Genomic DNA, 22,860 nt, shown 5'->3' on the forward strand with positions numbered 1-22,860 from the left:
GGAAGCAATTTGTTATGCAGGAATAGCTAACTAATACAGCGAAAGCCAGCCTGCCAGAGGCCCCAGCCCAGCACTGCTCTGAGAGGGGCTAACCCTCGTTAAAGCACGCCACCTGCATGGCACTGCCCTACCTGGACCCAGGGAAGGGCTGCCCTCTGGAGGAGCAGCTCCATGTGAAATGGGGCCAGGCCTGCATTTCATGTGTTTGACACCTGTGCTCGAAACTCTCCTTTGTCTGCTCCCAGCATCTGCCACATCACTCTTCACCAAGCCTCAAGGCTGCCCTTTGCTCCTTGGTCTCTGCTGCTCTGGGGACGCCTGCTCCCCTCTTTCTGGGCCTTCCCCAGTATATACCAGTTCGATCCCAGCACACTCACTCGTCAAACTGGTGAGCTCCTACCAGCTGCCTGCGTGATGCCGTGACACAGACAAGGGGGCTGGGCACAGTTCAAGATAACACGAAGAGGAAGGCTTGCCCTGCTTCCCTGTGAGGCCACCTGAGAGCCTGGGGGGGTCTGTCATTTCACCCCTCGGGCACCTGGGTCACTTCCCTCTCAGGGCCCCTTTTGGAAAGGGGGAAGGGAGCTTCTCCAGAGGCCTGCTCGGGCCCTGGGAACCACGTCCTGTGGTCTGTCCAGCCTGGAGCTCTATACTCTGCAGGGAGGAGAGGGCCATCGAGGGGAGAGCCCAGAGGGGGCGGCCAGGACCCGTGAGATGTGGGCTCTGGACTCCAGCTTGATAGGAGGGAGCTGGAGCTTCAAGGCTCCAGGTCCGAGGTTCCCAGAGGCTGTACCAGCCACAGAGATGCAAGTGGGAGGGTCTGACCACCCCCTTCCCCTGACACAGGTCAGACGAGGCACTGCTCAAGGCCCCGGGCTCCTGGGACGTGTCCATGGTGGCAGGTCGGGCCGGTCTGGGGGGCACGGGAGGCAGAGGCCCCGCACCTGGGAACCCACCTCTCCATGGGCAGGGGCTGCCGCAGGAGCGCTGTGAGGACGGTCTCCTGGTGGTAGTGGGCCAGCAGGAGGATGCCCTCGATCAGGAGGCGCCGCACCTCCCGGTCGTCCACCATGGGCAGGTGCACCAAGATGGCGCCCAGGATCTCCGGCACCTGGGGGTGGGGGGCGGGGCATCACCAGGCAGCCCGGCCCTCCGGGGGCTCCTGCCCTCCCCCCGCCGCACACCCCTCCTCCTGCCCAGGTGGACGCTGGGCAGGCTAGCCCACCTGGGGCCAGGCACAGCTCGGCCCTTCCAGAGCATCCTCTGGTCTCTTCGGAGATTTTATCACATTTTAACGTGGGAGGTGCCGCGCTTCAGGAGGGCCAGCCTCGGGCTTCCAGCCCAGCGTCCACTCACCGACCAAGTCTCCTTCAACAGGTTCTTTCACCTTCCAGAACCCGACTTCCTCCCACTCTTTATAATCACGGACTCGGGGATGGTGAGGAGCCCTTAGCAAGCGAGGCTGGGCCCCTCTGCCTGGCCCTCTAGGCTGGATGCACAGGCAGCCCCAGGCCCCGGGGGGCCGGGCCGCAGGCTGTCACCTTGTCCTCCAGCTCCTTGACCCGCATCTGGAGGAAGGTGCATGTCCAGGTGACAGAGGCCTTGTCGTGCTGGAGGTCCATGGCCCCGAAGTTCTCGCAAAGCTTCTGGACCAGCGAGACCACCTCGTCGCAGTTGAACTGCAAGCAGGCCACCTACAGCCAGAGCAGGCTGTTCCTGGGTCCGACTCCAAGCCCAGGGGCTCCCCTGCCTGCCCTGCTCTGCTCAGTGTCCCAGCCCAGCCCAGCCCAGCCCCATCCTCCCGCAAACCATCCTGAGCCTCCTCTCGCCCCCTCGCCCAGCCTCTGGCCCTGTCAATCACGGGCCGGCTTGGAGATCACTCAGTGTAAAAGCCTGAAGGACGCTGGCCAACCCCTCCCTCACCCCATCGCCTGCCCCCACCCCTCCGAATCCCGCACAGGGAGCTTCTCCTCAGACCCTCCCAGTCCCGCCTCTAGGGCCCTGCAGCCTTCCCTGGGGGTGTCCTCTGGCCCCTGAGGCAGAAGAGGCTTCGCCTCTTTGCAGACCCGAGGGTCTGGGCGGCCCTGGTGACTTGCAGTCACCGGGTGCCGTCAGCCTGCCCGTGTGCTGACACCTGTGTGCAGGGCCCCTGTTCAGTTCTTTCCGGGACCCCCGCAGTGTAGCATATGATACGGGCAAAGAGAAGACAGCTGGGGTCTGTGACGCACCTACTGTGTGCCAGGCACCACAGTGGGGACTGTACATATCACAGGTCACTTAAATACACATGACTTGAGTTGGACCAAGGTCTGTGGAAGACCCAGGGAAGACCACCAGGAGGAGCCCGGCCCCGCCCCCAGAGATGGCCCAGGCACCCGGAGGCTACGCCCACACAGCCTTCCCGCTCATCACCTTGGAGATTCTGGAGGATATGCTGAAAATCTTCTCCATGTCTGAGCCCTGCAGGTCCTCCTTACATTTCTCAAGCTCCAGCTCTTTGGAGGCACCCCAGGAGGAGCAGGTCTGGCTTGCTGTTGGGATACAATGTCAGGCACGATGGTCCAGAACCAAGGGCCCACATCATGGTGGCCCCCTTTCCCACCCCCGCCCCCGACGCTCCCACCTCCCCCCCTTGGGTTGCCTTGGTTCCCTGGGCCTGGACAGCTCTCCAGCATCTACATTCCCACCTCTCTTGCTTGGCCCCTGGAACCATCTCTGTGCACAGCTCAGATGGGCATTCTGCCAGCTGCCGAGCCAGAGGCAACCCACCTTGAAGGTCCCCCAACTGCCTTCCCCTCTGAGCTCGTTTCTGGCCAGTTCTGCCGCATCCTTAGTATCTGTGAGGCAACCCTGTCCAGTAGGGCCCTTCATGTGCCCTCAGAGAGTCGTGCTGACACAATGAACCTCTCCTTCTAGAAGCTTCCATGATCTCTCAGTGAACTCTGCACCCCCTGTCCCCGCTGGTCACCCTTGCTTGTCTATAGAGAGACCACAATCCCTGCCGACCCCAAGGACAGCCCCACAGCCAACTCCCTGATATTGGTCCTCCCTCTGGGCCTGGAGAGCCCCAGTGCTGCCCACCCACACCACCCTTTCTGTACCGTGAAGATCCAGCAGGCTGGCCAGGACATCCATGGAGGACAGGCGGGTTTTTCTGTGCGAGTCGCAGGTGCCTGGTGCAATGAGTCCCACCAGGCTGCCAAACTGCCCCAGCTTCAGTGGGATCTGAGGGACGGGAGACCTCAGAGTTCACATCCTCTGTCTGGCCAAGCTCACCTGGTGATGCCCAAGGGCAGTGCAACCAGGGGCCAAAGAGAGTGATCCCTGCTCTGAAAGCACCCCTATTTGGGAAGGGAGAGGATGCTACCATCTGCCCGAGCCCGAGCTTCCATCCCCAGGGCCCCCAGCTTGGGCCCGGGAGGCTGAGCTTCCATCCCCAGGCCCCCCAGCTTGGGCCCGGGAGGCTGAGCTTCCATCCCCAGGCCCCCCAGCTTGGGCCCGGGAGGCTGAGCTTCCATCCCCAGGCCCCCCAGCTTGGGCCCGGGAGGCTGAGCTTCCATCCCCAGGCCCCCCAGCTTGGGCCCGGGAGGCTGAGCAGCTAGGATGTCGCCCCGTGACCCAGGCCCAGGTGCTAGGTCTGGTGCCTGCCTTGTTGCTATAACCGAGCCCTGCCTTCAAGTCTGGGCTTCCCTACTCCCTAGCTGTGAGACCTGGGGAGGGCCTTAGCCTCAGGCCCTCTTGGTCCTGTCTGCTACTCAGAGATGATGACTGCGGAGTCCTGCTCCAAAGCCACAAGGGCAAGCCTTGGACCAAGGCCACAGCAGCAGAGCTCTGAACCAAGGCTACCTCTGAAACTGACTAAGCCCCTTTGCAATCGTTGCCAAAGTTCCCGTTATCACCACCAGCAGGCTTCCTGACCCCAAATTAGGCAAAGATGCCCACCCTGGTAGTCACTCTATAGCGCCCTAATGCCAACCTTCCTGCAGGGATTTTCTTTGTCTTGAGGCTATAAAAATTGACTACTAATCCAGGAAAAGTGTTGAGTCTCCTCGGTCTGTCAGGACGTCGGCCCATTGCGCTTGCAGGGCCCACATTATCTCTGCTTTTCATTCTTAATAAACTCACTCCCTTCTGAAACGCTGTGCGTCTGGAAAGTCTTTTCTAACCACACTTGAGACTCATGACAGAGAGTCCTGGTGAAGCACTCTGTGCAGCACCTAGTTACTTAATGCTAGTCTTGGCCATGGGTTCGCTTGGCTGGGCCTGGGTCCCACCTGGACGGTGCTTCAGGACTGGGGTCCTGCTCCACCTTGTCCTCACCATGCACCGGCCCCAAGACCCCATTGTCCTCCTCCCAAGGCCATCCCTGAAGACCAGACAGTCAAGGAGTAGGAGGCCAACAAAGGAAGGAAGAGAGGTCTTGTGGAGCCGTGTCAGAGGCTCCATCACCAAAAAGCCTCATTGCTTTTCTAGATTTTGCGATGTCGATGGTATTTGTTAAGCTTTGTAAAATTTGTCATTTTGTAGGGATTCATTTTCTCATTCTAAGTAAATACTTTCCTAATCAATGTGGTATTCATAATCATGTGCCCCATTCTCTTAAAGAGGGCCCTCACCCTGTGTGAACCTCGGGCCCCTCGAAACCCGGATCCATACTACGCCCTGCCCATCCTCTCTCACCACCCCAGAGGCCCAGGGCCAGCTCCCTCTGGGTCACCTTCGACATTCCCCAGTGACGCAGCCTCTTCCCAAGGGTCTCTCCAGGGGCAGAACTGGATTTCAGAAGCGTTTCCTCTCCTGGGATAGAGACTGGCTTTTCCCTGTGGGTGTCAGTGGGGCAGGCTGTGGGGGTGGGGGGCGGGTCTCTGGGACTCACGCAGACGCCGACGCTTTGGACATAGATTTTCATGAGATGGAGATGGAGGTTCACTGCTTTTTCCCGCTCCCATTCTTTCTCCGACAAGATCCACTTCTCCAGGAGCTATGGGGATAGCCCAGAACACAGAGGGGACTTCAAAATCCTGAGGCCAGCCTTTCCTGGCCAGCTGCTGCTCTCCTCCTCTCTCCCACTCAGAGTCTGATTTTTAAAGCTCTGGGAGGTTCCCAGGTTCCCCCGCCCCTGACACTAGGGAGATGAGGCCACCAGCAAACAGAGAACAAGGCCAACATCCTCAGCAAGCTGGCGCTTGGCTGATGAGTTTGGCTTTGTTGCGAGTGTTGGCCTGTAGGGGAAAACGCCACTAGCTCAGTCCATCCTGCACTCCAGCACCTGCGAGCCCCTGCACCTAACAACACAGCTTAGCAAAACAGGGAGCAAAAACTGATAGAACTGAAAGGAGAAGCGGACAAATCCACAGTGACAGAGATTTCCGACCTCCATCTCTGTAACTGATGACAGAGAAGACAAAAGCAGGAAGGATATAGAAAACTTGGACAACACTTCCAACCATACCTGGCTTAAGTGATATTTGGGAACATATCATTCAGTGCAGCAGAACACTTCCCAAGCACACGCAGAACGTTTGCCAAGATAGATCATACGTGGGCAACAAATTAAGTCTCGATGGATTTAAAAAGCTTTGAATTATACAAAGTATGTCCTCAGACTACAGTGGAGTTAAACTAGAATCAAAACCAAAAAGGTCTCTGGAAAACTCTCAAATATTTGGAAATTTCTTGATGACCCATGGGTCAAAGAAGTCAAAAGAGAAATGAAAATGCATCTTGGAACTAAAATTAGAACAGAACATATCGATATTTGTGGGGTATAGCTTCAAAGAACAAAGTCAGTGGACTTATACTATCTGGTCCTGATTTCAAGACTTACTAAAATGTTGACAGGGTTATAATGAAGACAGGATGGCAGTGGTGTAAAGAAGGGCAAAAACATCAGTAGAGCAGAACAGGTATCTAGAAATAGACCCACACATACGCGGTCAATTGATTTCTGACAAAGATGCAAATGTTATTCAGTGGAGAAAAGATAGTCTATCCATCAAAGGTGCTGAAACAATTGGTTAACCATGTGCAAAAAAATTTAAATAAATTAAACTTTGATCCATATTTGAAAACTGAGCTCAAAATACATCATAGACTTCAATGTAAAACCTAAAACTGTCAAGTTCTAGAAGAAAATCTAGGAGAAAATCTTTGTGACCTTGGTTAGTAAAGATTTCTTAGTCATGATACCAAAAACACAATACATAAAAGAAAAAATAATAAATTAGACTTCATCAAGGTTAAAAACTTTTTCTCTTCAAAAGAATCTGTGAAATTAATGAAAAGACAAGTCACAGACCAGGAGAAAATATTTGCAAATCACATATCTGATAAAGGATTTGCTTCTAGAATATATACAACGTCCAAAAAATCAATAATAAGAAAGCAAACAATCCAAGTTTTAAAAAAGCCCTGCTGCTGCTGCTGCTGCTGCGTCGCTTCAGTCATGTCTGACTCTGTGTGACCCCACAGACGGCAGCCCACCAGGCTCCCCCGTCCCTGGGATTCTCCAGGCAAGAACACTGGAGTGGGTTGCCATTTCCTTCTCCAATGCCTGAAAGTGAAAAGTGAAAGCGAAGTCGCTCAGTCGTGTCCGACTCTTAGCGACCCCATGGACTGCACTAGCAATACTATATTCAAAAATACCAAGATTATGAAAGACAAAGACTCATAAATTGTTCCAAATTGAAGGAGGGAGACAAGAGAGATAAGACAGTTAAATGCAATTCATAATCCAGATTAGATCCTGGTTCTGGGAGGAAATAACTATGAAAGTCATTATTGGGCAATTTGTGAAACATGAATATGGAAAATTGATTGACTACAGCTGGTATCAGTGTTAAATTCCGTGATTTTGAACAGTATATTGTTATATAAGAGAAGATTCTTGTTGTTGATGTATAGAGCTAACTCTCCATGATTCAAAAGGGGTGTGTGTGTGTGTGTGTGTGTGTATGTAATGTAAAGAGGAAAAAAAAAGGGGGAAAAAGAACATGTCACAAAATATTAAGAATTGTGTTGTGGATCTGGGTGAAAGGCATGCAGGAGTTCTTTGTACTGTTCTTGCAACTTTTCAGCTTTTAAGAATTTAACTTCAACTTTTAAGAACATTTTGTGATATTGAAATGTCACCAAATATTAAGAATTGTGGATCTGGGTGAAAGGCATATTTGTACTGGTCCTTGCAACTTTTCAGCCAGCTTGAAGCTTTGTCTAAAGAAAATTACCAAATCAATTCTTAACGCACGCCTGTTTCCCACTGAGAGTCTGGCCCTTGGACCAGCATTCTGGGCCACCGCCAGCTCCTGGCCCTCCTCCAGGCAACTCACATGCACCATCTCCTGAAGCCCCTTGGGGTCTAGGTGTCTCTGCATGAGGCCCTCCATCAGCTGCTCCAGGGCATGCAAGGCGTTCGTATACAGGGTCTATGGCCAAGAGAAGGGAGAGCTCGGCAGCAGTGGGGGAACAGCCACCTGCCAGGACTCTGGGTGGCCCACGCCAGGGTCAAATATTGTGAGATGGTCTGATAACTTCCTTTTGACTTCTGCTCAGACTGAGTTCTTTATGCTCCTTATGTGACATATAAGACAACCTCAAGAGGAACCCATTTTGCAAAGCAGGAAACTGGACTCCTAGAGCCCAGCTCTCCTGACCCCTGGCATCCAGGGCCAGGACCTGGAGGCACAGATGACTGTTGGGAAACAGTCATCCAGTCAGGGACTACATTTCCCAGGATTCCTTGCAGCTAGGTGGAGCCATGTGACCAAGTTCTGGCCAATAAGGAGGGCCAAATGGCTCATAAATCCTCCAGACTCTCTCTGGACCTGGGTCTGCCCCCCTGAGGAGCCATGGGGCCTCTGTCAGTCCACATTCCTGAACAACTGCAGGAAGCAGCCCCCTGTCCACCTCTGCCGCCAACTGGACATCATTTGAGTGAGAAAAACAATCATGTTAAACCATGAAGGTTTCAGAGTGCATATGTTACAGCAGCCAGTATCACCTTACATTTACTGACAGAGGCTGCTGTACTTTGCTGCCCCGACCACTCCCAGATGGTCCAGGACGGTGGGCTCCCAGCACTGTTAACTTGGAAGTTAACATCAACTTCCAAGTACTGACCCAGAAAATGAGGTGGCCAGGAGGGACCTACCTTAATGGACTCATTGCTCTCTCCTGGGGGTTGGAGAGAAATTACAGAGTGTATACTAATATCCATCAGCTCACTGCTTTCCTCTGTGGAGTAGAAAGGCTTCAGTTTGCTAGAGAAAGAAGTGATAAGAGGAGTGATCAGTGGGGAACTGAGACCCTGCTCTGCCCGGTCTGGGGGGTGGTGGGAGGAGCCATATCACAGAATGAGGAAGGGGCCAGCTTCTCTGTTTGGGGGTTCAGGTGTCTGTCCCCCCACAAGGGCCCTGGCTCCACCCACTGGTGTCCACTGTCTGTCTGTGACTGAAGGGGAGACTCAGGTGTCCACAGCCGCCTCTCCTATCACTGTCTGCTCTGAGTCTCTCTCTCCTGTTCAGAAACATTCCATTGGTCCTCCCTGACCGCATCCACAGACTTTGCTTCTGGTTGGTCCTGGCCCAGGAGTTTTCAACTGTAATACCTGGACCAGGAGCAGCAGCAGCATCCCCTTGGAGTTTATTAGAAAATGCAAACTCTACGTCTCCACCTCAGAGCTGCTGAATCAAAAACTCTGTAGTGGAGAACTTCCCTGGCAGTCCAGTGGTTAATGCTTTGCCATACAGTGCCAGAGGTGCAGGTTCGATCCCACATGTCCTGTGGCCAAAAAGCCAAAACATAAAACAGAGGCAATACTGTAACAAATTCAATAAAACTTTTTTTTAAATGGTCCACATTAAAAAAAAAATTAAAAAAAAAAAAAACAAAAAACTTCTGGATTGGAGGCCATCTGTGTTTTAATAAACCTTTGGTGGTAGTAGCTAGTTGCGTGATGCATGCCAGCTGATTCTCTTTCTGTCCCCTTCATAGGTGGATCTCAAGCCTAGTTGCATACTAGAATCACAGGAGAGCTTTCTAAGGGCCCCAGGGGCCATGCCCAGCTCCAGGGATCCTTATTTAAGTCTTTGGTGGGGCAGGGTATCAGAATTGTTACAAGTTCCTCATTGGCTCTGTTTTGCCTTCAGAAGGGAGAGCCACCTCCTTCTTAAACTTCAAACTCCTGCCTTCCAAAGGGATCCTGTATTTCACCTTTCTAGGACCCTTCTGCTCCTACCCAAATCCAGTAATTTTGTTTAAAGTGAAAGTGTTCGTATCCGACTCTTTTTGACACCATGGACTATAGCCCGTCCATGGAGTTCTGCAAGCAAGAATCTGGAGTGGGTTGCCATTCCCATCTCCAGGGGGTCTTCCCGACCAAGGGATCGAACCCATGTCTTCTGATTGCAGGCAGATTCTTTACTGTCTGAGCTATCAGGCAAGCCCCGAAGGAGGTGCAACCTCCCCAGAAGCTCTGAGAGGGGGCCTCAGACCTCCTCTCCAGCCCAGGATGGCACTTGGGGCCTGGTCAGGGCCCGGCTCACCTCAAGTATGAGAGGGCATCCATGGCCATGGTCCGCACGGGAGAAACCAGGCTGTCAGTCGGTTCTGCTTTGATGATCGCCTGCCGGGACGGCAGGACAGTGAGCCGCCAGGCCAGCCGGAGTCCCACGATGGCCAGGGAGGGGCTCGGGTGCACAGTGACCACGATGGCAGGGGCACTCCCTGGGTTACAGCCAGGAGGGCCTGACGTTGTGCGATGGGCTCCGATACCGCATGCACTTCGTTCTTTTCATGATCAGTTGGCTTTTGACGTTTTAGGCGAAGTTGCTCAGTCGTGTCCAACTCTTTGCGATCCAAGGACTATACAGTCCCTGGAATTCTTCAGGCCAGGATACTGGAGTGGGTAGCCTTTCCCTTCATCAGGGGATCTTCCCAACCCAGGGATCGACTCAGATTTCCCGCTTTGCAGGCAGATTCCTTACCAGCTGAGCTATGAGGGAAGCCCAGGGGAAGCAGCAAAACCTCAGGAGAGGAGTGGAGCTAAGATGGGCTGGTGCCTCTAGCTCATTTCTGCCACTTACTGTGTGTCCTTGGGCAAATCACTTCCTCATCCTGGGCCCTTGCTCAGGTGTGACATGAGGACTTGGGGCCTGGTCCACAGGGCTGTGCCAGGCTGGTGTGAAATTACATGCGTGTCGCTCTCGACCCCGAGCGGGAGCCTAATGAATGTCGGATTCTTTCTCAGGGCTTCCTGTTCCATCTACATCTCCCTTCCCTCCAGGCTGCTGCCAGTGCAGCCAGAGGGTGTCCAGGGGCCAGGGTTTCCATTGCAGGGAGTGGAGAGGTCTGGGGATGAGGGACAGGGGCTGACCCACAGCCTCAGCAGCCCCTGTCACTGCCTCTTGCCTTTGGACAGCTGGTACTTTCTAGGTCTTAACAAAGTTCTGGGCAAAAGTAGCTGTAAGTCCTGCCTACGGCAGAGCCCAACCTCTTGGTCCTGACTATGGAGAAACATTGGGTTAGCTAGGGCTGACCCATGGGGCTTGTCTCCCAACCCTGAACCAGACACCTCGGGGGCATTACCAGGCTTGAGGGCAGGGGTCTTCAGCCCCAGCTTCTAGAATGTTTCCTGGCCATGAAAACCTTTATCAGATATAAGAATGTCACACGAAGAACACCTACAGTCAGGTCAAAGCCAAACTGAGAGAGACAGGTGGTGCCTCAGAGACCCCTGTCACCCCTTGGGCTTCAGATGGCCTCAGGTCAGCAGAGTGAGATCTCCCAAACTGCCCAGGATGGAGGAAGCCCCCCAGATGGCTTACCATGATAATGCCGGTCAGAGTCGCCTTTTGGGCAAATTGGAAGTCTTCCAGGTCCTTGATGCTCTTGATGGCATCCGTGACCTGCACCACGCTCTTCATGAAGGCCAGTTTGAGGCAGATGTCCTGTGACCATGATGAGGGCCAGGGAGGACCTTGTTGTGGGTGAGCCCCAAAGACCCCAAGACCGAGACCCTGCTCCCGGACCCTGGGGCCACATAGAACACCCTCTCCCCTGCTGAGAAAGTATCAGTATCAGGGGCACGCTGAGAGACGGCTGCCCCATTCTGCCCTTCAGCAACCTGGCGGGGACATTGGCCAGGCGCTGGACAGGGCACAGCCCCCCAGTGGCCCCCCAGAAGGTGCTGCATCCTAAAACCCCTCCATCCTGAGCCCAAGTACAGCAATGCCAGTCAGGGGCACCTTCACTGACCAGAGGATCTGAGCCTGTGCATCACTGTAGGGGCAGAGCAAGTTATGGAGGTCAAATCAGTTTTGCTTTTAAGGCATGCACAAGACATCATGCGAAATGAGATCAGCCAGTCTCAAAAGGACAAGCACTGTGATTTCAGATTATATGAGATGCCTGGAGCGTCACCATCATAGAGACAGGAAGTAGAAGGGTAGATGCCAGGAGCTAGGGGAGGGGGACTGGGGAGTTGATGCTAGTGGGGACAGAGTCTCAGTTTAGGCAGATGAAGGTCTGGAGACGAATGATGGCAATGGATGCTCAACAGTTTGAATGCACTTAATGCCACACTAGTAATGCTCAAAATTCTCCAAGCCAGGCTTCAACAGTATGTGAACCGTGAACTTCCAGATGTTCAAGCTGGATTTAGAAAAGGCAGAGGAGTCAGACATCAAATTGCCAACATCCATTTGATCATCTAAAAGCAAGAGAGTTCCAGAAAAACATCTACTTCTGCTTTATTGACTATGCCAAAGCCTTTGACTGTGTGGATCACAAGAAACTGGAAAATTCTGAAAGAGATGGGAAACCCAGACCACCTGACCTGCCTCTTGAGAAACCTGTATGCAGGTCAGGAAGCAACCGTTAGAACTGGACATGGAACAACAGACTGGTTCCACGTAGGAAAAGGAGTACGTCAAGGCTGTATATTGTCACCCTGTGTATTTAACTTATATGCAGAGTACATCATGAGAAACGCTGGGCTGGATGAAGCACAAGCTAGAATCAAGATTGCCGGGAGAAATATCAATAACCTAAGAAAAGCAGATGACACCACCCTCGGCAGAAAGCGAAGAAGAACTAAAGAGCCTCTTGATGAACGTGAAAGAGGAGAGTGAAAAAAGTACGTTAAAGCTCAACATTCAGAAAACTAAGATTATGGCATCTGGTCTCATCACTTTATGGCAAATAGATAGGGAAACAGTGGAAACAGTGACAGACTTTATTTTGGGGGGGCTTCAAAATCACTGTAGATGGTGACTGCAGCCATGAAATTAAAAGACACTTGTTCCTTGGAAGGAAAGTTATGACCAAACTAGACAGCATATTGAAAAGCAGAGACATTACTTTGCCAACAAAGGGTCTGTCTAGTCAAGGCTATGGTTTTTCCAGTAGCCATGAATGGATGTGAGAGTTGAACTGTAAAGAAAGCTGAGTGCCAAAAAATGGATGCTTTTGGAGAAGACTCTTGAGAGTCCCTTGGACTTCAAGGAGATCCAATCAGTCCATCTTAAAGGAAATCAGTCCTGACTATTCATTGGGAGGACTGATGCTGAAGCTGAAACTCTAATACTTTGGCCACATGAAGTGGAGAACTGATCATTGGAAAAGACTCTGAGGCTGGGAAAGATTGAAGGCAGGAGGAGAAGGGGACGACAGAGGATGAGATGGCTGTATGGCATCACCGACTCAATGGACATGAGTTTGTGTAAACTCCGGAAGTTGGTGATGGACAGGGAGGCCTGGTGTGCTGCAGTCCATGGTGTCGCAAAGAGTTGGACACGACTGAGTAACTGAACTGAACCAATGAACTGCATGCTTAAAAGTGGTTATGATGACAAGTTTCACGTCTTGTACTTCACCACAGTTTTCAAAACAGTAATAATAAAGTCATTTCTCCTTTATTCCATGATTTTCTCCTCCTTGCCTTTCCAAGAAAGCAGCCAGTCCCTTTGCCTCTCTGAAGACAGCCCCTTTCTTGACCCTTATGAAAGGGCTTGGGGTCAGATGTCAGGATAGGGGCAGAGGTGAGAGAAGGCATGTGCAAGGGGCTGGGCAAGGGCTTGTCCTATGACTTCAGCAACCCACAATCACCCTTACTCAGTAATGGGGGAAGGGCTGCTCCCCACCGCTGACACCCCACACTCCCCCCGCCCCTGCAGCAGAGAACAGCAGAGATTGGGGCAATGATTTTCCTAAATGCTGAGTGACCGACAGGACTCCAGGACTTGAATCTCCTGGGTGGGGCTGGCAGTGCCCAGATAATGATGCAGGGTGGCTCTCCCCCCGCCCCAGCCTGGGGCTTAAGGAGGGCATCACCAGGGCAGGCATGTTGGTGGGATCCCGGGGTTACCTGGCAGCTGCTGGAGTAGTGGTGGATGATCTTGGTGGTGATGGGGTTGTCCACGTGGATGAGAAGCATCTGCGGGTGGCAGTGCGAGGCCACGCAGCTGTACATCACCATGAGTGCGCCCTTCACTGTCTCCCGCCTCCAGGGATGGTCCTTCTGTGAGGCCAGCGAGAAGGGGAAGAAACCACTGTGGCCATTGGGGAGGGGATCTATTCCTTCAGGTGTCTCCTGGGCACCTGAAGTGCTCAGTCATGTATTCAATCATTGGGCACACCTTTATTGAGCTCCTGCTATACGCTATGCCCTGGCTGTAGTGTGGTGAGCAAGTCAGACTTGGCCATGACTGCCCGCCCAGTTGCAGGGGTTTTGTGCAGACACCCCAACCAGAGGCAGCTATGCCCGCCTTCATGCCTTCACCTACTGAGCACCTGCTCTGGGCCAGGAGCTCCTGAGTCACTGGTGATTCACTGGGAACAGAGAGCCTCAGCCTAGCTCTTCTAGGAGGAGGTGTTGGAGGCCACCCAACCCACCATGGAAGGAGGGGCAGGGGAGCCCACATTCTCCAGGCTTTGAATAGAAATCCAGGTCTCAGGCACCACTTTGTGGAGAAGCTGGGACACTCCCAATTCTCTCTCTCTAAACTAGCAGATCCCCAGGGCAAGGGTCCAAGGTCAAGGCCAAAACCTGAGGCATCAGTGACTCAGCTGGTGGCCCCCTGGGGGCTCAGCCAGCCCGGGGCACTGTGCCCTGCAGATGGAATGGACAGCCTCCAGAGACCAGCCCTTGGCTGCCTCGGTCCAATTCCCCACTCCACTTTGGTGAAGGAGACACAGAGGGGAGTTTCTTATTGAGATTCAGTAAGACGGCAGGGAGAGCCAACCAGTGCACCCTAAAGGAGATCAGTCCTGAATATTCATCAGAAGGACTGATGTTGAAGCTGAAACTCCAGTACTTTGGCCACCTGATGCGAAGAGCTGACTCATCTGAAAAGACCCTGATGCTGGGAAAGATTGAGGGCAGGAGGAGAAGGGGACGACAGAGGATGAGATGGTTGGATGGCATCACCGACTCAATGGACATGAGTTTGAGTAAACTCTGGGAGTTGGTGATGGACAGGGAGGCCTGGCGTGCAGTGGTTCATGGGTCGCAAAGAACTGGACATGACTGAGCGACTGAACTAAACTGAACTGAACTGAAGAGCCTTGGTTGGGTGCTGAGAGCAGCATTCTAAGAGGCCTCCAGAGAGCTGACGATGGAGCAAGGGTGCCTCACCCGCCAGGCGCCAATCTGCCAGGACTGCTCCGACTCCTGGATCCTCTCTTCAAAGTCATGGAGCACGCCCAGCACCGTCTTCGCCTGGCCCCGGGCACACAGGCCAAAGCACAGGATCACGCCCTGCAGGGAGATCCATCGGGCAGGCTGAGGGCGGGGGTGCTGGGGAACACTCCGTCCGCTGCCCCCCACACACACGGATAACCACACAGGCACACACACACACACAGGCACGCACACAGCACATCCTCCCAAGGCCCGGAGGGGACCACGGGGCACCCTCACCTCCCGGTCGAAGTCGTTGCTGTAGTCTGTCTTGTACAGCAGCTCCAGCAGCAGCACCTCCACCTTGTCGGCCTCCAGGCCCGTGGACAGGGTGAAGCCCAAGGCCCGGTACAGAAAGCCCTGGCGAGGCGGAAGGGACAGAGGAGCCTCAAGCCTCCAACCGGGCCCTCTGGGGTCACTGCCAAGGGCAGGTCCCTACTTGTTCCTCCAGATTTAAAAATATGCCTTTTGTATATTTTTAAAAACAAGTATCCAGGGAGTTGGTGATGGACAGGGAGGCCTGGCGTGCTGCAATTCATGGGGTCGCAAAGAGTCGGACACGACTGAGAGACTGATCTGATTTGATCCAGGCTAATCTGAGAGGTTAGGCTGTAGCAGGGCAGGCATATTAGCAAGAGTGGGGGCCAAGTTTCTCTCCTATATAAACTGAATCAATCTACACTCCCACCAACAAACCTAGGAGCACTTATCCTCCTGCCTTCTCTCTGCCTTAGGGTATCATCCACGAGAGGTGAAATGTTTGCATCTTGGTTAGTTATCTTTGCATCTTCTCATGATCCAATTTTGGTATTTCTGCCTCTATTCTTTCCCCATTGTTGGATTACTTCACTTATTTTTTGTTTACAAGAATGTTGTGTGTACATTTGGGAAAAAATAACGAGAACACACATATATTATCTCACTTAATCTGTACAACAACTCTGAAAGGCAAATGCGTATTTTGAGACAAGAAGATTAGCAGGAAGTAGTAGAACCGGGGTTTAAAATCAAGCAGTCAAAAAGCCAAAACATAATACAGAAACAATACCATCACAAATTCAAAAAAGACTTCTAAAAAAATGGTCCACATTAAAAAAAAAAATCTTAAAGCAAAGAATAAAACCAAGCATTGCCTGAGGCTCACTTCTTAAGTGATCACTCTTGTTGTCCATATTTCCCCAGTGTCTCATTTCTCTTTTGATTTTATTCATAGTGATTTCATTTGGTCATGCAGACAATTTTCATTTTCACAGAGTACAGTCTCTTTCTTTTCCTTTGTCTTTCTAAAAGATTCTTTTTATGCATATGAAGGTCTGTTCTATTCCATGTTAAGACTATAAAAATATTCATCAGTATATTCTTCCTGTCACTCCATGGTTGTATTTCATTTCATTCACTTACATCTTTGTTCTGGGAGAACAAATACTTCTCTAATGAGCTTTTTAAAAAATATGCTCTTAGCTATTATTCTCTTACATTTTTTTCATTAGGGCAAACATGGAAATGATATTGTCAAATAAAACTCAGATTTCCACAAATTTCCCTTTTGGGAAAATTAGAAGTAAATTGCATTGCAGATTTTTTTTTTTTTTTTTGGCCGCATCACTTGCTGTGCAGGATCTTAGCTCCCTGACGAGGGATCAAACCCTTGCCCGCTGCAGTGGAAGCACGGAGTCCTAACAGTGGACACCAGAGAAGTCCCTGTATTGCAGATTAACTTGAGAAAAAAAGGACACCTGAGCAACACTGAGCCTTCCCATCCAAGAAGCAGAGAGTGTGTTTGGTCAGGCTTTCTTTCAGCCTTTCTGCCCCTTCTTGTAATTTGGGGTTCTCCACCTTGGTTCCACATATTTCATATACTCACTATTTTTATTTGGTTACATATTTTACATTGTGTTGCTGCTTTGAATAGGGTCTCTTTTCATTATGCCATATTTTTGTTTTGTTTGTTTATAGGAGAGATGATAGTTTTGCCTGTTACTTTTGGGGAAAGAATGACTATCTACCGGAATTACAAATCTGGAGGCTTCAGCAGCCTTGCTCCCCCTACCCCCAGAAGATGCCTGTCTGAGTGATGAAGAGTCTGGGAGAGTCCTGATGAAATTCCTTAAGCCACTGTATTCAGTCGTGACTTTTTAAGCTACCTGAGCCAATGAAACCCTATTTATTTGTTTACTTTCCTTTAAGCTAGGTGAGTTATTGTAATAAGGTTGAATTATATGCATTGGCTTATTAAATACTATATACAAGTTTCTTTCAAATGGGCATCTGGCCCTGAGCTGACATCTGATAAGATCTTGTACCCATAAATCTATAGCATATAGCTACAGAAGATAGACATTGCTGTGTATATTTTACATATGCTATTATGAAGGGTACATATATGAACAAATGAAAACTTCAGTTGACTTCTCTAAAAATTCTTCTTAAACATCTTTCAGTTCAGTTCAGTTCAGTCACTCAGTCATGTCCGACTCTTTGCGACCCCATGAATCGCAGCACGCCAAGCCTCCCTGTCCATCACCAACTCCCGGAGTTCACTTAGACTCAACCTCCGTCGAGTTGGTGATGCCATTCAGCCATCTCATCCTCTGTCGTCCCCTTCTCCTCCTGCCCCCAATCCCTCCCAGCATCAGAGTCTTTCCAATGAATCCACTCTTCTCATGAGGTGGCCAAAGTACTGGAGTTTCAGTTTTAGCATCAGTCCTTCCAATGAACACCCAGGACTGATCTCCTTTAGAACGGACTGGTTGGATCTCCTTGCAGTCCAAGGGACTTTGAAGACTCTTTTCCAACACCACAGTTCAAAAGCATCAATTCTTCGGCGCTCAGCTTTCTTCACAGTCCAACTCTCACATCCATACATGACCACTGGAAAAACCATAGCCTGTACACATTGCCAATCACCCCACATTCCCCTCGTCCATGACAACCACCCATCTAATTTTCTGTCTCATTAGATTTGCCTGTTCTGGATATTTCAAATAAGTAGAACCATATCATTCGTGGGCCTTTGTATCTGGCTTCTTGCACTTAGTGTAATGCTTTCAAAGATCATCCTTTCTGTAGCAGATGTAAGTAATTCATTTTTTTTCATGGCTGAATAATACTCTGTTATATGGATATAGCACATTTTGTTTACTCTTTCATCGACTGATGAACACTTGAGTTTTTTCCACTTTTTGGCTATCTGAATGATGTTGCTCTGAATATTTACGCACAAGCTCTTGTGTGGACATATGTTTTCATTTCTTCTGGGCATATATAATTAAGAGCATAATTGCCAGGTCATAGGTAGCTCCAGATTTAACCATTTCAAGGAAATGCCAAACTGTTTTTCAAAAACACTGTACCATTTTGTATTTATACCAGCAATATATCAGAGTCCCAATTTTTCCATACTCTTGTCAATATTTGTTATTATCTGTGTTTTTGATTTCAGCCATCCTTGTGAGTGTGGAGTAATGTCTTGCGGTTTTGATTTCATTTCCTTAGACATCCTGGAATGTGAACTCAAGTGGGCCTTAGAAAGCATCACTACGAACAGAGCTAGAGGAGGTGATGAAATTCCAGTGGAACTATTTCAAATCCTGAAAGATGATGCTGTGAAAGTGCTGCACTTAATATGCCAGCAAATTTGGAAAACTCAGCAGTGGCCACAGGACTGGAAAAGGGCAGTTTTCATTCCAATCCCAAAGAAAGGCAATACCCAAGAATGCTCAAACTACTGCACAGTTGCACTCATCTCACATGCTAGTAAAGTGATGCTCAAAATTCTCCAAGCCAGGCTTCAGCAATATGTGAACAGTGAACTTTCAGATATTCAAGCTGGTTTTAGAAAAGGCAGAGGAACCAGAGATCAAATTGCCAATATCCGCTGGATCATGGAAAAAGCAAGAGAGTTCCAGAAAAACATCTACTTCTGCTTTATTGACTATGCCAAAGCCTTTGACTGTGTGGATCACAATAAACTGTGGAAAATTCTGAAAGAGATGGGAATCCCAGACCACCTGACCTGCCTCTTGAGAAATCTATATGCAGGTCAGGAAGCAACAGTTAGAACTGGATATGGAACAACAGACTGGTTCCAAATAGGAAAAGGAGTACATCAAGGCTGTATATTGTCACCCTGTGTATTTAACTTATATGCAGAGTACATCATGAGAAACGCTGGGCTGGAAGAAGCACAAGCTGGAATCAAGATTGCCAGGAGAAATATCAATAACCTCAGATATGCAGATGACACCACCCTTATGGCAGAAAGTGAAGAGAAACTAAAAAGCCTCTTGATGAAAGTGAAAGAGGAGAGTGAAAAAGTTGGCTTAAAGCTCAATATTCAGAAAACAAAGATCATGGCATCTGGTCCCATCACTTCATGGGAAATAAATGGGGAAAGAGTGGAAACAGTGTCAGACTTTATTTTTTGGGGCTCCAAAATCACTGTAGATGGTGGTTGCAGCCATGAAATTAAAAGATGCTTACTCCTTGGAAGGAAAGTTATGACCAACCTAGATAGCATATTCAAAAGCAGAGACATTACTTTGCCAACAGAGGTCCGTCTCGTCAAGGCTATGGTTTTTCCAGTGGTCATGTATGGATGTGAGAGTTGGACTGTGAAGAAAGCTGAGCACCGGAGAATTGATGCTTTTGAACTGTGGTGTTGGAGAAGACTCTTGAGAGTCCCTTGGACTGCAAGGAGATCCAACCAGTCCATTCTAAAGGAGATCAGTCCTGGGTGTTCTTTGGAAGGACTGATGCTAAAGCTGAAACTCCAGTACTTTGGCCAGCTCATGCGAAGAGTTGACTCATTGGAAAAGACTCTGATGCTGGGAGGGATTGGGGGCAGGAGGAGAAGGGGATGACAGAGGATGAGATGGCTGGATGGCATCACGGACTCAATGGATGTGAGTTTGAGTGAACTCCAGGAGTTGGTGATAGACAGGGAGGCCTGGCGTGCTGCGATTCATGGGGTCGCAAAGAGTCGGACACAACTGAGTGACTGAACTGAAGTGAACTGAATGTCAATGATCTTGAAAATTTTTTCATGTGATTACTTGCCATTTGTATATCTTTCCTTCACCCATTTTTAAATTGGCTTATTTGTCATTGTATTATTGAGTTATAAGAGTTATTTATATATTCTAGACACAAGTCCCTTCTCAGGGACTAGATTTGCAAATATTTTCTCTCATTCGGTGGGTTGATTTTTCACTTTCTTGACGGTACCATTTTCAGCACAAAACTTTTTAGCTTTGATGATGTCCAATTTATCTATTTTTTCTTTCATCACTTGTGCTTTTGGGTGTTATTTCTCAGAAGACTTTGCTCAAGCCAAGATCATGAAGATTTATGTTTCATTCTAAGAATTCTATGTTTTACCTTTTATATTTACATATATGGTCCATTTTGAGTTAATTTTTGTGTATGGTATGAGGAAGGGGCCCAACTTCATTCTTTTATGAATGCAGCTTTTCTTTTATTAAGTAGCTATGCAGTCTTCCCAGCATCATTTGTTGCAGGGACTACTCCTCCTTCCCCACTGAATTGTCTTGGCACTCTTGTTGAAAATCAATTGACAGTGAATGTGAGGTCTATTTCCAGACCCTCGATTCGATTCCATCAACCTGTTACCTGTCCTGATGCCAGGATCACCCTGTTTTGTTTACTGTAATTATGCAAGAAGTCTTGAAATTGCAAAATCCAAGTCTTCCAACTTTGTTCGTTTTTATATCATAACGGTGTTGGCTATTCTGTGCCCCTTATCTTTTCACAGGAATTTTAGGATCGCCTTGTCAGTCTCCGGGGGTGGGGGCGGGAAGCCGCTGGGATTATAGTGGGGGCGTGTTGAATCTATAGATAAACTGGCAAGTGTCGCCATCTTAAATATATTGTCCTCCAATCTGTGAACATGAAATGCTTTCCATTGGTGAAGACCTTCTCTGATTGTCAGCAATGTTTATAGTTTTGTTAAGACCCCTTAACAATGAAATACACACATGCGGTGGTCATGAGCCAACAGCTGGATGAGACAGGGAGGAGAAACTGGTGTGTGGGGAGGGATGGGGGTGGGTGTGCAGCAGGTCTGAGAGAAGGTGTTCTGTTCTTCCACCCCTGTCTGCCAAAGGTGGAGGTCCACCACCAAGCCCCAGCTCTATATCCCCCTCCAGGCCTTGTCCTCCCCCTTTGGCATCCTGTGGTTCAGCGTCACCTTCACCCTTTGCACTATTTACCAAAACACGTTCAGACATCTCATTCCTTGCCATGGACTCTGCAGGGGTAACGCTGCAGGTGGGGGGCGAGGTGAGAGGAATGGGGAAGCGGGTGACTGGAGGGGAAATGCCCCCCAGCTCCAACAAAGCAGGTTCTTGAGGGAAAAACAAGACAGAGCAAAACACCAGAGGCCTTGGGCCTAGGGCAGCCAGCCGTCTCCCCTCCTGGGGTGCTGTGGACACCCTCAGGCGTACCTGGTCTCACAGGCGCTGTCCCGGAGTCCCCTCCCTGTCTGAACAGCCCTCCCTCTGGGAACCAACCTTCTCCAGGGAGGGGCTGTCGAAGCTCTCGATCTGGTTGTTCAGCTCTTTGCTCAGACGCAGGCTCCAGTTGGAACCCCGAGTCTTCTTGAGGGAGTTTCTCAGAAACTGGGGGTGGGGGAAGAAGGCACAGGTGTGCAGTGCTCCAGAGGGCTGTGTGACCTTGAGCAGTGACTTTCCCTCTCTAGCGCCTTCCCTGGTCTCTAGATGGCTTCGCCCTTTCAGCCCCGACCCAGCGCTAGTGCTGTGTGGGCTTGGGGGCTGCTGAGAGGGGGTCCCCTGGGCCGCCTCCGGGGCTCTTGGTTTCCAGGGTGGGGTCTCCTGCTGTAGCTGCTTGTGCTCCCCAATCTTCTGGCAGGAGGGGAACGTGTTCCCTAGGGGCTCCTAAACTCCCCAGATGCGAAACCCACCGAGAGCTGCCCCCACTGCCCCCCACCCCGGCCTCAGGCAGCGGGATCGCCTCTACCTGAATCAGTTTGTCCTCCCACGTCTTCTGGTTCCATGTAAACTCAGTGTGTTCTGCAGAGAGAAGGCCACCCGTGGTCCTCTCCCCTGCTGCTCCTCCATGCCACCTCCTAAATGCAGCAGCTGGGGTCCTCCGTGGACGGGCTCCCCACACGCTGCACTTCCCTCCCCACCCTCCCAAGGACCAGAGTAGGCTGTGCCGGCCACCTGGAGCCTGGGCGCCTTGGCTCAGGCCACGTGACTTGTACACGGCATGTACACTGCTTGGGGGTGGCTCACACACCCCGCTCCTTTGCTCAGACCAGGTGGTTAGTACATTGCGTGTACACTAAGGGTGTGTGTGAGGAGATCACACGTGCATCTGAGCTCCTTTGCTCAGGCCACAGGACTAGCACCCAGTGGGTACCCTGAAGGCAGGGGGTGACTCACACAAGCACCACAGGCTCCTTTGCCCAGGCCACATGACTATACCCGGTATGTACACTTAGCAGGTAGCTTGCACATGCACCCCGGACATCTCACCTTCCAGGTACTTGACCAGCAGCGGGATCTCCAGCTCCCACATATCGGCCATGGAGGGGGCGATGCTCTGGCTCAGGGTCTTCAGAAGGTTGAGCATGGCGATCCCGCGGCCCTCCCCCTTGTAGGGGGATGACATCAGTACCTGGGGAACACCAAGACTCCAGTGGGGCCTCTCCTGGGCTGGGCAGCCCCAGGCCCCGTGCACCCCAACCTGGGGCCTCGCTGCCCGAGCCCATAAAGGGAGAGTTGGACAGGATGGGGCCTTTCAAGCAGAGCTCCGAGGATTCCCAGGATCAGAGAATCCCTGCAGAGGATGCTGAAGGGAGGAAAGGAGACACGACAGCGCAGGCTCCCTCCCCACCCAGGGTTCCATGGACCTCGGAGCAGGGTCAACACAAGGAGGAGGATGCATGGGTGCAGGGCAGAGCTGACCCCCAGGGAAGGGCAGGCTGCTGACAGTGTCCTGCGGATGCTTGGGGCCATTCAAAGGGCCAGCAGAGAAATCTGGGAGCCTGCTGCCCTTGCCGCATCTCCCCAGAGGGACACAGGAGCCTGGAAAGCTCTGTCCTGCCAAGCATCCAGCTCCCTGCTCCCCCTGGAGGCCCTGGGGATTAGGAGCTCATGGGAGGGGCGCCGCAGGACACAGCGGGGGGCCAGGCCAGTGCA

General features: G+C 50.9%; 1 protein-coding gene across 1 annotated transcript in view; it reads right to left on the reverse strand.

The window, feature by feature from the left end:
• MROH2A (maestro heat like repeat family member 2A) overlaps positions 1–22,860 on the reverse strand; it is a 56,915-nt gene that overhangs the window by 10,246 nt on the left and 23,809 nt on the right. Inside the window, 15 exon segments of the mRNA XM_025289191.3 lie at positions 957–1,111; positions 1,542–1,694; positions 2,413–2,531; positions 3,102–3,225; positions 4,877–4,981; positions 7,329–7,424; positions 8,150–8,258; positions 9,543–9,622; positions 10,824–10,946; positions 13,364–13,516; positions 14,633–14,755; positions 14,918–15,037; positions 21,208–21,315; positions 21,674–21,726; positions 22,195–22,336. Of these exon segments, the coding sequence (XP_025144976.3) occupies positions 957–1,111; positions 1,542–1,694; positions 2,413–2,531; positions 3,102–3,225; positions 4,877–4,981; positions 7,329–7,424; positions 8,150–8,258; positions 9,543–9,622; positions 10,824–10,946; positions 13,364–13,516; positions 14,633–14,755; positions 14,918–15,037; positions 21,208–21,315; positions 21,674–21,726; positions 22,195–22,336 (1,763 nt within the window).

The sequence above is a fragment of the Bubalus bubalis genome, chromosome 6 (genome assembly GCF_019923935.1).
Source record: "Bubalus bubalis isolate 160015118507 breed Murrah chromosome 6, NDDB_SH_1, whole genome shotgun sequence".
Classification (NCBI taxonomy): Eukaryota; Metazoa; Chordata; class Mammalia; order Artiodactyla; family Bovidae; genus Bubalus; species Bubalus bubalis.